This window comes from Antedon mediterranea, chromosome 4 (assembly GCF_964355755.1).
Source record: "Antedon mediterranea chromosome 4, ecAntMedi1.1, whole genome shotgun sequence".
In the NCBI taxonomy this organism is placed as follows: Eukaryota; Metazoa; Echinodermata; class Crinoidea; order Comatulida; family Antedonidae; genus Antedon; species Antedon mediterranea.
The window spans coordinates 30,145,880-30,159,917 of record NC_092673.1 but is presented as its reverse complement, the minus strand read 5'-3'; the positions used below and the strand labels follow the sequence as shown (position 1 = coordinate 30,159,917).

At 33.6% G+C, this 14,038-nt stretch overlaps 1 protein-coding gene across 1 annotated transcript; it reads right to left on the bottom strand.

Moving 5' to 3' along the window:
- Window positions 1-214: 214 nt before the first annotated feature.
- LOC140047242 (uncharacterized) lies at window positions 215-13,166 on the bottom strand. Its single transcript, XM_072092142.1, has 9 exons — window positions 13,107-13,166; window positions 10,595-10,673; window positions 10,211-10,373; window positions 9,675-9,796; window positions 5,790-5,939; window positions 4,681-4,995; window positions 4,231-4,285; window positions 1,494-3,925; window positions 215-1,302 (listed from the first exon to the last, which is right to left on the bottom strand). Exons 2-9 carry the CDS (start codon window positions 10,671-10,673, stop codon window positions 1,127-1,129), a joined length of 3,492 nt encoding a protein of 1,163 aa, XP_071948243.1. The 5' UTR covers window positions 13,107-13,166; the 3' UTR covers window positions 215-1,126.
- Between the last annotated feature and the right edge of the window lie 872 nt (window positions 13,167-14,038).

Genomic DNA, 14,038 nt, shown 5'->3' with positions numbered 1-14,038 from the left:
TTTGCATAAAGTTGTTTTCTCTGGCTCTTAGTTAATTATTGTATAGTCTGCTATAATTTTAAATCTTAATAAGTGTATTTAATAACAAATTATGTATTTGACAGAATTTTAATAACAATACAAATCACATTTCATTCATCATTATTCAATTTATTATAAAGCAAACGCCTTAATGAATAAGAAACATTACAAATATTTTTGAAAAATGTTGATAGCAAAATAGTATTTTAAAACAGTAAAAATGGTACATTTTAAAACAGGTCAAGTTATTATGTAAACTATAAAAAGAAGAAAAAGCTATAGTTCATTAATTAAAACAAATTGTTACCATAAATAAAATAACATGTGGTATAATATTGCTATAGGATTTTGATATGAAATAGAAAATTATTCATTTATTTCTGTTTTTCCATCGATTCAATAAAAGCTTCCAATACTTTAATAATTAAAATAAAAAATACATTAGCGATTCACTAAATATGTAATTGATTAATTCAAGCGTATTAAAATGTCTACACTAAGATCATTGTTATTACCAACTTGTCTGTGTATTTATAAATATGTCTGGTGAATATTAAAGATGTATTGTCCCTTGAAACACAAAAAATGAAAAAAAAAATATTCTAAATTTAAATTGGCCATATTAAAGTAATATTAAAGGTATTCACTTTAAGTCTAAAATTCGAGCCAAAAACAAGTTTACGTAATTAACAGGTAGGCTAAATTAACTTGATTACATTTCGTCTGGAAAATCATCACAAGCAAAAGTAAACAAAGATTTCAAACCACGAGTATGCATTATACATGATGCTAATTAGGATTGTTTACAACTCGTCGCGGTTGAGAAGGTGTTTTCACACAGATCGCGAGGAAGTTTTATGATTATGCATACAGAGTAGCCAAACAAGCGCCTTGCATTATGAGATATGTTTTGATCGAAAACTTTGACGGGAAGTCAAAGTTATTTTTTGAACAAAAAAATGTCTGTATTTCGGTTAAATTATTTTTTTTTTACTAATTTTGGGTGAAAGTTAATAACTATTAATGATACTTCAAAATGACCCACTTTTTTTCGAAATATTTAAAAAAAAATTTTTTTTTTATTGGTCAAAGGGACAATACATCTTTAATATTCAACTATTGCTGATCCATAGAAGAGCACTTTGATAATAGTAAGCCCCTCCAAATGCAATTTTCGATTGTCTTGGACGGGAACACGAATTGACCAAGTTGTGAATGGAGTTGTGTTGACATATAAGTCGGCTTCATTGCTGTATATATCACCATCCAGTATTGGGGATTCTGAAAAAAAATTCATTTAGAATTGTCAGTAAAAGATAAATAAAATGTTTGTTGGTGACTACAATTAAGGATTCCTTTTAGAGGTCAGATGTGCATTTATTTGAATAGTTAACTTAACCACTATGTTTTTTATGTTGTCAAATTGTCATTTACAGACGTTTTTGTGACGTCACTACTGGTTTCGTACTCACCTTCTTGTCCAATCCGATATTCAAACCTCTTGTTTACTTGGACACCGGTGAACTCGTAATTGCGTATACCACGTCGATCAAAAAATACTCCTGAAGTATGAATGTTCAATCTTACTTTGGGACCTCTCTCTTCTTCTTCGATTATACCTCCACCCCTGTTGCCGCCACCACCATTTTTACCGCCACCACCGTTTCCTCCACCACCATTACCGCCACCACCGTTGCCTCCATCACCATTACCGCCACCACCATTACCGCCACCACCGTTGCCTCCACCACCATTACCGCCACCACCATTACCGCCACTGCCCTTACCACCACCACCACTCTTATCACCACCCTTTCCTTTCTTTTTTTTACCAGAAGATCTGCCTTTTCTTTTCTTCTTAGGTTTCCCTTCCTCCTCTTCTTCTTCCTCCTCCTCCTCCTCCTCCTCTTCCTCTTCTTCTTCTTGTTCACTAAGCTCTCCCCCTAGATAAACTCTAACTTTTTCAATTCTAACACGAGAAAGATCAAGAAATTCTGTGCTGTTCAAATCTATGTTGAAGTATAAATTATTTTTTCGTTTGAGAGATAGTATGGGACAATCGTCAATATTTGCATATTTGCTCCTTTTTCCGCAAGATTTTTTATCTTTTACTGTTTTCGTAATAAATATTGGTTGTATATGACCATCTACAAATTGTGTCAACCCTTTGATTTGACTTCTTATCAAGGAGCCGATCTTCTGGCGAACTAAACGCAAAGAATCAGACATATCTGGAAGACTTGCACGATCACATTCAACAAATTGGTAGTAAAACTTTGACTTGCAAAACGTGTTGACTGTATCCTTTATGGTGTAGACAAGATAATACGTTTGTAAATCAAGCTCAGAGTATAACAGTCCATGTTGAAGTTGTTCGAAGTCAGTATCTTCAATAACAATCTCCAGACGATTCACCTCGTTTTCGCTGACAAGTAGCCACTGCCTGTCTTCAACACTTTGAAGTAGTAGTTGCGTATGTCTAATCATTTCCTCAGTGATGGCACGCCCATAGTCAGCAACATCTGATACAATCTGTCGATATTCACCAGCTGAAGGAATTTCAGTAACGGTCCCAATGCTAAGAAGTCCATCTGCTGTGTTTTCTAACGATTGCCATGCCAATGCTGACAATTTTAAATCTGCAAAGTCCCTCATTGATGTCATATACTTTTCAAGTTCATCTGAGGATGGATTAGAATTATCCTCGATATACGAACCGACGTCATCAATTGTTTCAAATAATCCACTTATACCAATAATAAGTACCTCTAAATCTACAAGTTGTGTATAGATATCAGTGATCCCGGTAAAGATTTGTCCGACATCTCCAGGACTCAGTTTCTCTTCACCTCCACCTACTGAAAAAACTGACGCAATACCTTCTACCAAAGTGAAGAAGGCTTTAAAAGAATGCCTAATTGTATACTTCTTGACATCGTCTTCAAACTTTTCTCTTACATCTTCCAGTTGTGGTAGAAGTTCATCAAACTCTTCCTGTAGAAGTATTATGGTCTGCCTCGATATTTCAATTTGTGTCTGTCCATTGGCATACTCCAATTCTCTTGCTTCAAGTACATCCTCAGCATTTGCTCTAAACAACTCTAATATTTCTAGTTTCTCAAAGAAATCCGTGTCTTTGTCCTTAAAACGTTGTAGGCCATTTGATAAGATTTCAAGATCATTTTGGTATGTTTCTAGTATTGTTTCATAGCTATTGTGTGACAGACTTGGAACGAATCTGACTCCGCTGTTTCCTCTAAGCACCTTGGTCCTGATATTAATCACCCATTCCAATATTTCTCGAGATGGTTGCATGTTGATAACGGACTCGATTGTATCAAGAATAACACCCTTTTCACACTTCTCATTTTTTGAAGAATCGACTAATGATAGCGTTTGAACTCCAGCACATGTAGCTGACAACGATATATATTCTTCGGGTATAATTGGAAAACTTCCTGGTAACGATTTATATAGGTGTAAACAAGTAGTGTCTGGAATATCAATGGTTTCAGCATAAATATCTACGGAAAATCCATGACGCCTGCCATTAAACACGTGATAGAGCACACCATTATGATCTACAATTTTAAAGGTATAACATCTGCTGACGGAGTTATAAGTTAAGATATCCGTGTCTCTTAACTGGAGACGTCGTGTTACCACCCGGAGGTTAAATTCTAGCTGTAGGTTTTGTTTCAACACAGCGTTTTGTGAAAATATCTGCATCTCGGTGACATCCCCATAACCTTCGGGGATATATTTGTCTAAAGAACCTAAATCCGAGTGTATTGTTAAGACACGAAGCCTATTGTTTTCCGAGTCAATCTCCTGAAGAAAACTCTTATCACCGCAGACTGAATAACAGTTACCATTTGCACATACCGAGTCCCAGTCGTGACATCTAAAACAAAATAAGCAATCAGTCATGTAATAAATAATACTATATAATCCAAAAATATAGTAGGCCTTTATAGGCCTACGTACGTGGCATTATAAATATTTATAATAGAAATATTTACACAGTAGTAATGTAGGCCAATGTCAATTCTCCGAACATCTTAACTTGTATTCGTAAGAAAGAAAATCTCTCTTTTACAAGTCGATTTATGATTAACTGCATTTTAGGTTTACATATTTTATATAAACAAGCGGTTGTTAGAGAGAGTAGGTGCTTTTTTTTAAAATATAGAAATATTAGTTACATACTCGGTAGGCCTAGTAGACGTAAACCATTTTGGAATGACAGCATTTCGCTTGGTTTCTGAAATAAAAAATGTCAAGACATAGATATGTATGTATATTGATATCTCTATTGTAAATCTGACAAAGTTTAACATCAGTAATTATGATATAAATTGGCTATGAATCTGTAGAAACAAAAATGCTGAATAAATACTTAAATAATTTTACCTATGAACTATGACAAAAGTACTATTTCCTTAAGTAAATCGATATGGATGTGGCGAAAATCACGGTAAAAGAACCGAAAGGTTCAGTTTAATGATACACACTTTATTATTTTTCACGTTTTTGGTGGTTTGGTCTATGGTTATAAATGATACGATTGGAATAATAAGCGGGAAAACTTATAGTCTGCATCAGTTCCTATGCTGATTACCGGTAAATGAAACTACAAAGAAATCGAAAAACACTTACCATTTGAACACTTTATCCAGATATCCTCTTTATGTTCACAGTCACTTGTGTCAATCTCTGCTTGTGGACATGACGTCACAAAGCGCTCGTCGCCCGTACACTTCACATCATCCAAAAGAATCTTACCGCGACCCGCACGGTTTTCACTTCCGGGTCGAAATATAATTGACATTGGATAACCAAGTTGACGACAAACAACGTCGCTGCTTTCGGTTGTCCAAAAATCATCGCATACTGTTCCCCATCTGTCGTTTATTTTAACCTCAACTCTGCCTTCCAGATCATTCGGCCCGTCGGCTAGTCTTACATTTGGTTCTGACAAAGATAGTACAATTGGACAGTGGTAAACAGTAATCAATTTTAAAATAAACCAAGTTATAAATTCGCAAGCGTAATATGACGTCAATAAATGACTTCCGAAGATGGCACGCGATCTGGAAGGAGTGGAGAGAATAGCTTATTGGCGTGGCACACTGCAGTAACACGAATTAACAATGATGATATTGACGTTCGATCCGAAAATTTGCCGCACAAACTTTTCATTTCAATCTTTGAAAATTAAAACGCTTTTGTATTTTGTATCGGTAAGTAATACTTTTTTGAGTCAGGTAAAGAAGAATTCTATCATAGAATATTTCATTCTTTTTGATAGCATAATCATGACCATAATAAAATAAAATACTACTATATTAGAACGAAAATGCAAACCAGGAAAATACGAGAATACTAGTCCTTATTTTGTTGTAAAGTAAAACCATTTTATTTGTATTAGTCAATTTATAGATATTTTGTAATGTGTTATCTTATATAAGTTTTCTTATAGTTTTATGTAAGTACTTTCATTTTTCAACATTAAGTACTTCTACCTCATTTATTTACTTTTTACTGTTTTATTTATGTATCTTCTGTAAATTCTAATATGATTAGATTATCTTAAATCAATTTGCTGTTATATTTTATACAGGCCGTAAAAAACTTATTTACCCAATAGATTAGTTACATTGGAAATGATCACTTAGTTTAGTGTGTAGGTTACCAACATTCCCCAGTAAATAACCAAGCCCGAACGGACCCAAGGTTACCAATTTGTGAATGAAAAAGTAACTTACCAACAACCTTTTCACAGGTAATGTATTTTAAAAGCAAATCAAATTCGCAATCAAAGTCATCCCAACTGCCCGTATCGTCTCCGTATAAGGCCATCGCAGCGCATTTTGACATTCCTGGTTCGGGTTCCACCAAAACGTTGCTTTTAAAACCTTAAAGTAACAGTGGTGACAAATAAAAAAACATAGTGAACGAACAGTATACATTGTCTCTACGAACCTAGTGACAGAAATACGTGTATCTAAAGTACGTAACACACCTAGACTCGTATCTCGATGACTGTCAATAGTTAGTTAAGATTTACCTAGTGACAGCTGTATAATGGGTTGGTACAAGCATAATGATAAAAGCGGCATTATTATTACTCTTTTTACCATTTAATGAGAGAGTGGAGTTGTGGCTTGGTGGTTATGATGCTTGGCTACCACTCCAAGGGTCCTGGGTTCAAGTCCCGTCACATGTCAGGATTTTTTCTAAGGACAAAATTACAACTCCACTCCCAAAGACTTGTAATAAGACTTTATTTATATAGAGCATCTTGTGTATAATGTTTGTGTTGTAAACCTCTGAGGGTCCCTAATGATCAGCAATTGCTGGATGGATCACCCTCATTAAATATGGTATAAAAAAAAAGAAAGTAGTTGATTGGAGATGCTATTATATATATAAAAACTTTATTTCGCAAATAAAATGTATAGCAAAAACATACAAAAGCTTTAAAAATGCATATATGAGTATATAAAATCTAATATACAACTAGATTTAATTCGTCACTATGACGAATTATAGGTTATATGCATTGATTTAAATAAAGATAATTGATTGATTTAAGATATTTTGATTGATTGATTTTCTCAGAATCTTTAGTTATTTATAATATATGATAGGATCTTGTTAACGCAAATACAATAGCCGGTATCATAATCCGATCAAAGATCCTTCTGCGTATATAATGTCATAAACCACATTTTGTGTAATCTATACACTAAGAAATACAATTGAACAAACAATACGGATAATAAAAAAAAATCTTATTTTGTTTCGTTTCCCAAGGTGAGACTCGAACTCGGTACCTTAAATGCTATAGACACGAGCAAAGACCACCGAGCCATACACAACTGACTAAAAAATATGGAAATATTCCTCCGTGTATTTACTATGCAGTAACCACTTTGGTGCAGATAGATTATTACATACCGTAATGAATTATAATGTTTTACTATGATGACATCTTTAAAGATTTTTAAAAATGATGCACTGTCAAACTATATACTTTTAACTTTAATATATGAACTTCTTAAGGAAGAAAGTTAATGTTAAGTTTGTTATTTCGGCCTAGGAAAATTGTATAATTTGTTTGATTGTCGAAATTAATTTTTGTAAATTTAATATGCCATTAATGATGACTTAATCAACTTTTGTTCTCTTTATTTGATAATAAATCATACATATGATACATACACTTCAAGAAAATAAAATAAAAAATCGGTGTTCCCGAGCATTCTAACGATATATATTAATTTTAAAATTTAGCATATTTTCACCATTTTGTTAACTTACACGTGCGTAGCCTGTCACTTTTGACGTACTCGTATAACGCTGTTTGGCGTTGAAAAGTTAATACAATATGATGATATTGTTAAAGAAAGGTTATACAACAGTAATCGGACAAAAACAGTGCGCAATAACGTTTGACGCGCAGTGCGCGTGCAAAAATCTGCGCACTTATGGCAATTTTTAAACGCCTAAAATTGCCTGAAACGTACTCTAATTTCATCGAAAATAAATTCTGACAATTTTGAACATTTTAAGCGCGCGTACGCATGCGTTATATGCGCTACGCACGTAATTGTATTGCCATATGATGAAATATGACCTGAAATTTATGAGTACCAAATTTTGTTTAAAAGTGATTCATGCTTGTGAAGATATGATTACAAACGTGATTTCGTTAAATCGCGCGTAGACCGCGTAATGTTTGATTGCGCACCGTGAAAACATAACCACATCGATTCCTGGCCATAAGGAATATACTCTGAAAAATTGACTTAGTTAGATGAAACTGATATCAAGATAATTGACGGACAAATAGTGCTAAGGAAAGAATAAATAAACTAGACATGAAACTCGTCACTTTGACGAGTTAGTTATCCGCTCGACAAACGCCACGTGCACGTCATACGTTAGAATATTGCACACAGAAAAATATTAAGGCATTATGACCTGAACTGAAGAATATGATATGTTGTTATTTCTGAATTCTGTTATTTTGTGTCATATAGTATACACAGTACAATCTGTATACATATCACAAACAGTGTAAAATAGGTGAAATTACGGGACCCGTATTTTATTGTAATTTTTAACATCTTGACGGTTTCAAAATGAAATGTAAAAGTAGAAATTTCTGAATGAAATTATCTCAGCAACAACGTATTAATGTGTAGAAGAAATTTGAATACGTGAAATATTGATGCGCGCTCTTTTAAATGTAATGAAATATAATGCAAAAGATGAAAATACGACTTTTTTTATTTAACTGGCCATATGATGACGTCACAACATTCAATTGGCACAATTTACACATGATTTTGTATCTACAATACAATAGCTTCCTGAAAACGTTTTAATTGTGATTATCACATTTTATTCTTACGAGGCATAACAGATTAAAATTTACTGTAAAGATGAAATTAATGACCAACGTAATTTAAATTTTTAGGCATAATGACGTTAAAAAAATTAAAAAATTTTTAATTCATGCAAAAGATAGTTGATAGATCTAGAATATATTAAAATCGGAATGAAAATGGACAACGAATAAGTGGAGATGCGCTCTATTAAATGTGATGAGCTATGACGAAAGAGACAAAAATCCTATATTTTATATTCGCGTGGCCATACGATGACGTCACAATGTCCGGTTAGCCATATTAATGCATGATCCGATATCTACAACTCATCAACTTCCAGAATATGTAATTAAAAAAAAGTTCTCCATGTAGTTTAGAATCTATGACTGTTTAAAAATAGGCATAATTTTGACGAATTTTTGAACTTTTTCACCAAATACGCGTGCAAATTATCTAATTCGACGTGCTCGTATGACGTAATTTTAAGTCGAAATTGTTTAAAATTTGGTAACATTACTAGAAAAGGCTGAAAAAACATAAATCAAGCGAAAAAAATATGTTTTTAACGCTACGTGTGCACCGCGTGCGTAAAAATGTTCGCGCGCGTGGGAATTTTTGACATGCTCAAAATGACATGAAACGCATAGAAAGTTCATTAGAAGTTTATATTTCGCACGTTAAAATTTTAAACGCGCGTGCGCGCGTAACTTTTTGTGAAATATGCTATTTTTAATCCATAGAAAGTTTGCGCTTGATATGACTTAAATTTTCACAAAGTTTCAAAACAAAATTATGTTTGGTTTTTAGTCTATGATCAATCATTGAAATTCATAAAATCGCACGTAAGTCACGTTGCGCAACTCTGACGTCATTCAAAAATAGGAGGTGCACAAGTTCACGTAAATGTTGATATGTTGACAAAGTTACGATATGTTCTGTCTACACGTTTTAGAGAAACGCGACGCACAAAAATGACAGAAAGAAAGAAGTATAATACAGAAAAAAAATTTGATGAAACAGGACGATTACAAGGAGTTATCCGCTACTAAGCGGATAACTAATAAATAAATAAATAAATAAAGATTCTGACAGAATCAAGAGGTTATATGCATATCATGCATATAACCTAATTACAGACCAGCTGATATACAATTTTGAATTCAAAAGCAATTTGCTTTCCTAGTGGAACCACACTTTAGGTAGGGCCTACATGTTCAAGCACATCAATAAATAGTGCGAATCTACTGAACTTACCTTCGTAAGTAGTTACTTTTCCGGTTTCTACCCATTTCCAACCGTCACCGTCGTTCCGATATCCTAGCCAAGTAAACACTGGATCATTTACGTTTAGATTAAGACGAGTTCTTAGATTGGTTCTGCAATTCAAATTTAGAATATATTATATCTGTAGTATAAACATTCATAGAAATAATACTGGTCAAAGGCCAGTAGGAACTTAACGAGGTTATACTGTAATTTGCCAAAAACTGTAATATTTTAACTATCGGGTATATGATGCGGTTGTAAGCCGATGTTTTGGCTCGGTTCCTAACGCAAAGACGTAAACGCAACGCAAACGTGTTGACAGTTCGAATAATCCATCGCTTGTGATTGGTCAACTCACTTACGTTGCGTTACGTCCTTGTGTTGCGTCTCTAGTGGGATTATAGTATGCAGTATCGGATGGGTCGTTTTGACTAGAACCGTATTATATAATTGTTGAACCCCTGATGATGTCATGTATTTTATTAAGTTGTTTTTTATAAATAGTAATCAAATATGTTACGTACAATCTTGTTTTGAACTCAATATTATCAATTATTGATGAAATGACCGGCAATGTAGCGCCCAAGCCTTCACAGTATTTTGCTGCCCCTCTCCAATTGACGGCCTCATCGCTGTACCGTGTGTGATAGCAACTTCCAGAGAATCTATCCCATCCATTTGGACATTCTAATAAAATGGTTAATTACAATTTGTAAACATTTATACGTTGGTCTTAATTGTACTTTCTTTACATTGTACTGCGTTATGACAGTCTTACATTTCCTTAGGCTCTGTCTACACTATCACACTTTATGTGTCAAGAAAATGTATGGACACGATGATGTCATATCACTACTATATTTGGACATATCACTTCCATATTTGGATGTACTTTCTAAAAGTCTTACCATTAACAGCCTCGATTATTAGTGCGTAGTTGGTGAGACTGATTCCCAAGACAAAGCAGAAGACAATATTCAAATACATCTAGAAACATATAACATATAATTACGTAATATGGATGTAATGTTTTACATATTAATTTAAGGATAGACCCAAAGTTATGTGACAATACATTCTTTCATACGGCATTGTCTTTGGCACATGTGAGGGTGATCCATCCAGCAATTGCTGATCATTGGGACCCTCAGAGGTTCACAAGACAAACATACACAAGATGCTCTATAAACAAAATCTTATTACAAGTCTTTGGGAGTGGAGTTGTAATTTTGTCCTTAATAAATAAAAATCCTGACATGTGACGGGACTTAAACCCAGGACCCTTGGAATGGTAGCCAAGCATCATAACCACCAAGCCACACTACTACACTTTCATGTTTTTGAGAGATTATTTCCTGTTTGTTGCAGGAAGTATCCATTTAATCATTGGTGGGAGGTATACACCTAATTGGTGACAGTGGCTTAGGCTGCTTTTGTGCTTTACTGACAGTTTGTATTATATTTTGTACATTTTTGTGCCTATTATAATAATAATCTTAATCTTAACTCTTTTGGGGTTCCATATAATATTTAACTATTATATACCGTATATGGCACCAGGAGATATATCTCTATATTATAGGTCTAGGTTTGGTATCAAAGTTCCTAAGGCCTACTTAATCCAAATACCGGGAAGGGGGAATGAACGGTAAAATTCCGGTCACCGCTCGTCTTAAATATAAACATGCCTGAGGTTTCCGATATCCTTGTATTTACACTGACACACCTTTACCGGATCCATTACCGCTGGATTACCTATCGTGCATTATCAACGTTAATTTCGTTGTCGAGTGTTCTCAAGAGTGTCTCTCTAGCCCTACCTTTTCCTCTAGCGCTGTCATTCACTTTCACAAATCTTTCGGATTTCAGCAGAAGAAAATTTATAAGTTTGACTTAACAAAAGAAGACCAGACAATTTACAAAAATAGCTTAGTTTAATTAAAACGGGTTGTTTATTTAAAAATAACCATTTCCCCATATATATAAAAAAAAAACTTTCAGGAAAATAACAACACAACATAAACATTCAATCGTGTTTTGGTTATTTTATTATAATTATTATGTGTTGGAAAAAAGATCACGGGACACACGAGGATGTGTGTGGTTTTGTTTTTACTAATACTAGTATTATTTCAAGAGAGCCCCAAATCTTCATTTCACTTTACTAATAACTTATAGCCTATAAAGTGGAGGAGCCTAACTGAAAGCATAGCTCCTCAAAACAAAAATATAAAATAAAAATAATATTACACAATTAGGAACTCCAAAAAACAACAGACTTCATATATAATAATGAATTTTTTTTCCTATCTAATCTCTCTTTATATTACTTGCCATAGATAATCTTATAATACCAATAATTATTTTAACCGGAAGATCAATTTAACCACTAAAACCCTCTTAATACGAACAAAACTATCCAATTCTTGGTAATGTATCTACAACTTTTCCAGTAGTATCCTAGACAGATTTTGTAATACAGTATCACATATAAATCACATGTGACGCCACTATCATATGCCGCACACCTACAGTAAGTAACATTAACATAATACAGGCCCCACATGTGACACTGTATTAAGAATTGGCCTATAGTACTGGAAAGATAATGCCATAATGTAAAGATAAAGTTAGTAGGTTTCTAACTGATCAATTATAAATCAAACACATACTAACGTAAACCTAAGCTTAGAATCATGGGATACCGTATGGTACAATACGGAGGCCTTTTTACTTTTTCAGTTAAGAAAAACTGTATTACTAAAAAACATGCATCCTATTTTTCTGCTTTCAATGAAAGGAACCTCAACACATGAAGATTATATAGAAATACCTCATGCAAACAATTAAACATCGGCCTCTTCAACACATCGTCATCTAGTAAAAGCTTTCTTGATTTAATTCATTTGATTAAAAACATTAAAAAGTGACACACAAATATGGAACAATAAAAAACGAAACTAATTGAACCAGGCCAACCAAAGAAAGTTTTAAATATTATAAACCTATTTCCATTGGGGTCCTTACCTAGGTCGTTATTTTCTATAACTTACTCTAATCTCTCATAATATCGGGTTTTTTTGCACTCAATAACAAATGTTGCTATTACTTTAAAATATTATAATCTGATTAACTAAATATTCAAATACACAAAACACTAAACTTAATTTTTCACATAAGATTGGAGCATTTCAACTTCTTCGGCAGGGCCTACTAACTAACTAACATATTAATTTTATTTGATAAAACTTTCGTTTATGGTGAAGGAAAAAGGTCACCATAAACGAAATTATTATCAAATAATATTTGTTGAAGGAGATGAAGTTTTAAATTTTATATTAATTTTAATTGTTCTTATTGAATACATGTATTACGGTTTAAAAATGGAAACAAATATATTTTAAAAACAGAAATACTTACATTAAATCATGGATGTCGAGTACATACGGTCTTATCCCGTAATGAAACCGTTGACAGTCTTCCGTGTGCAATTCACGACGCATTGTCCAATGAAAACGGCTCATCTTCAATTGTTCATCCATCCGATTTAAGATTATCAAAAACTACAGTACAATATATTTCCTTATCAACATACTTTGACGCCGTAGTTGTGTGGTTCTTTGAATTAATGTAACAGCTACAACAATACATTAAGATTAAGTTCTTAGATTGGTTCTGCAATTTAAAATATATCTGTAGTACACAGATGTACCTACACAGAAAATCATGGTCAATGGTCAGTAGGAACTAGTTATACCATGGCAATCTAACAACAGGACACTTACGCCTAGTCACAACAGTCCTTTGATCTTATGTCTGGCTGCGAGTACCAACAGTTAGGCTACTGTATTATCAATTATGTACATATTCTCCACGACGCACGGTGTCTGTTAAGGGGCATGAATGATGAAAGGTTATATTTCAACGAAGCAAAGCCGAGTTGATATATCCCCTTTCATCATTCACCAAATGCCGTTATTTGAACCATTAATACACGAATATAAAACATTTATTATTTGTTTTATATAACATCTAAATAGATTCCTGTCATTTGAATCAAATAAAAGGTAGGCCTAACCAAGGCATACATTTGATTCACATTGATTAAAACATTTGGTTTTTAATAATATTATATATTTATGAATTTTATTTTTACCTACTGTGGTGTTAATTATGTCAACAAACGACCAAACAATCTTAAGCCTAGCACTAGGCCTACTACTAACGGGCCTGGGCCTAGCAGCTTGACAGAAAGGCAGCGATACCAAATACGAAACTTTGACAGGAAACTGCAACTCATCTAGGCTAATTATGTTTTTTCCAACGATTTCACGTCTTGTAGAGATGTTCCC

What these genes read in the sequence shown, in the direction of transcription:
- LOC140047242 (XM_072092142.1), bottom strand. Translation starts at nt 10,673, where the DNA reads ATGTATTTGAATATTGTCTTCTGCTTTGTCTTGGGAATCAGTCTCACC. An exon ending in ATTGAGTTCAAAACAAGATT is followed by an intron (nt 9,797 to 10,210) that starts GTACGTAACATA and finishes TTTGAATTGCAG; the next exon opens with AACCAATCTAAGAACTCGTC. An exon ending in CTGGATAAAGTGTTCAAATG is followed by an intron (nt 4,286 to 4,680) that starts GTAAGTGTTTTT and finishes TTTTTATTTCAG; the next exon opens with AAACCAAGCGAAATGCTGTC.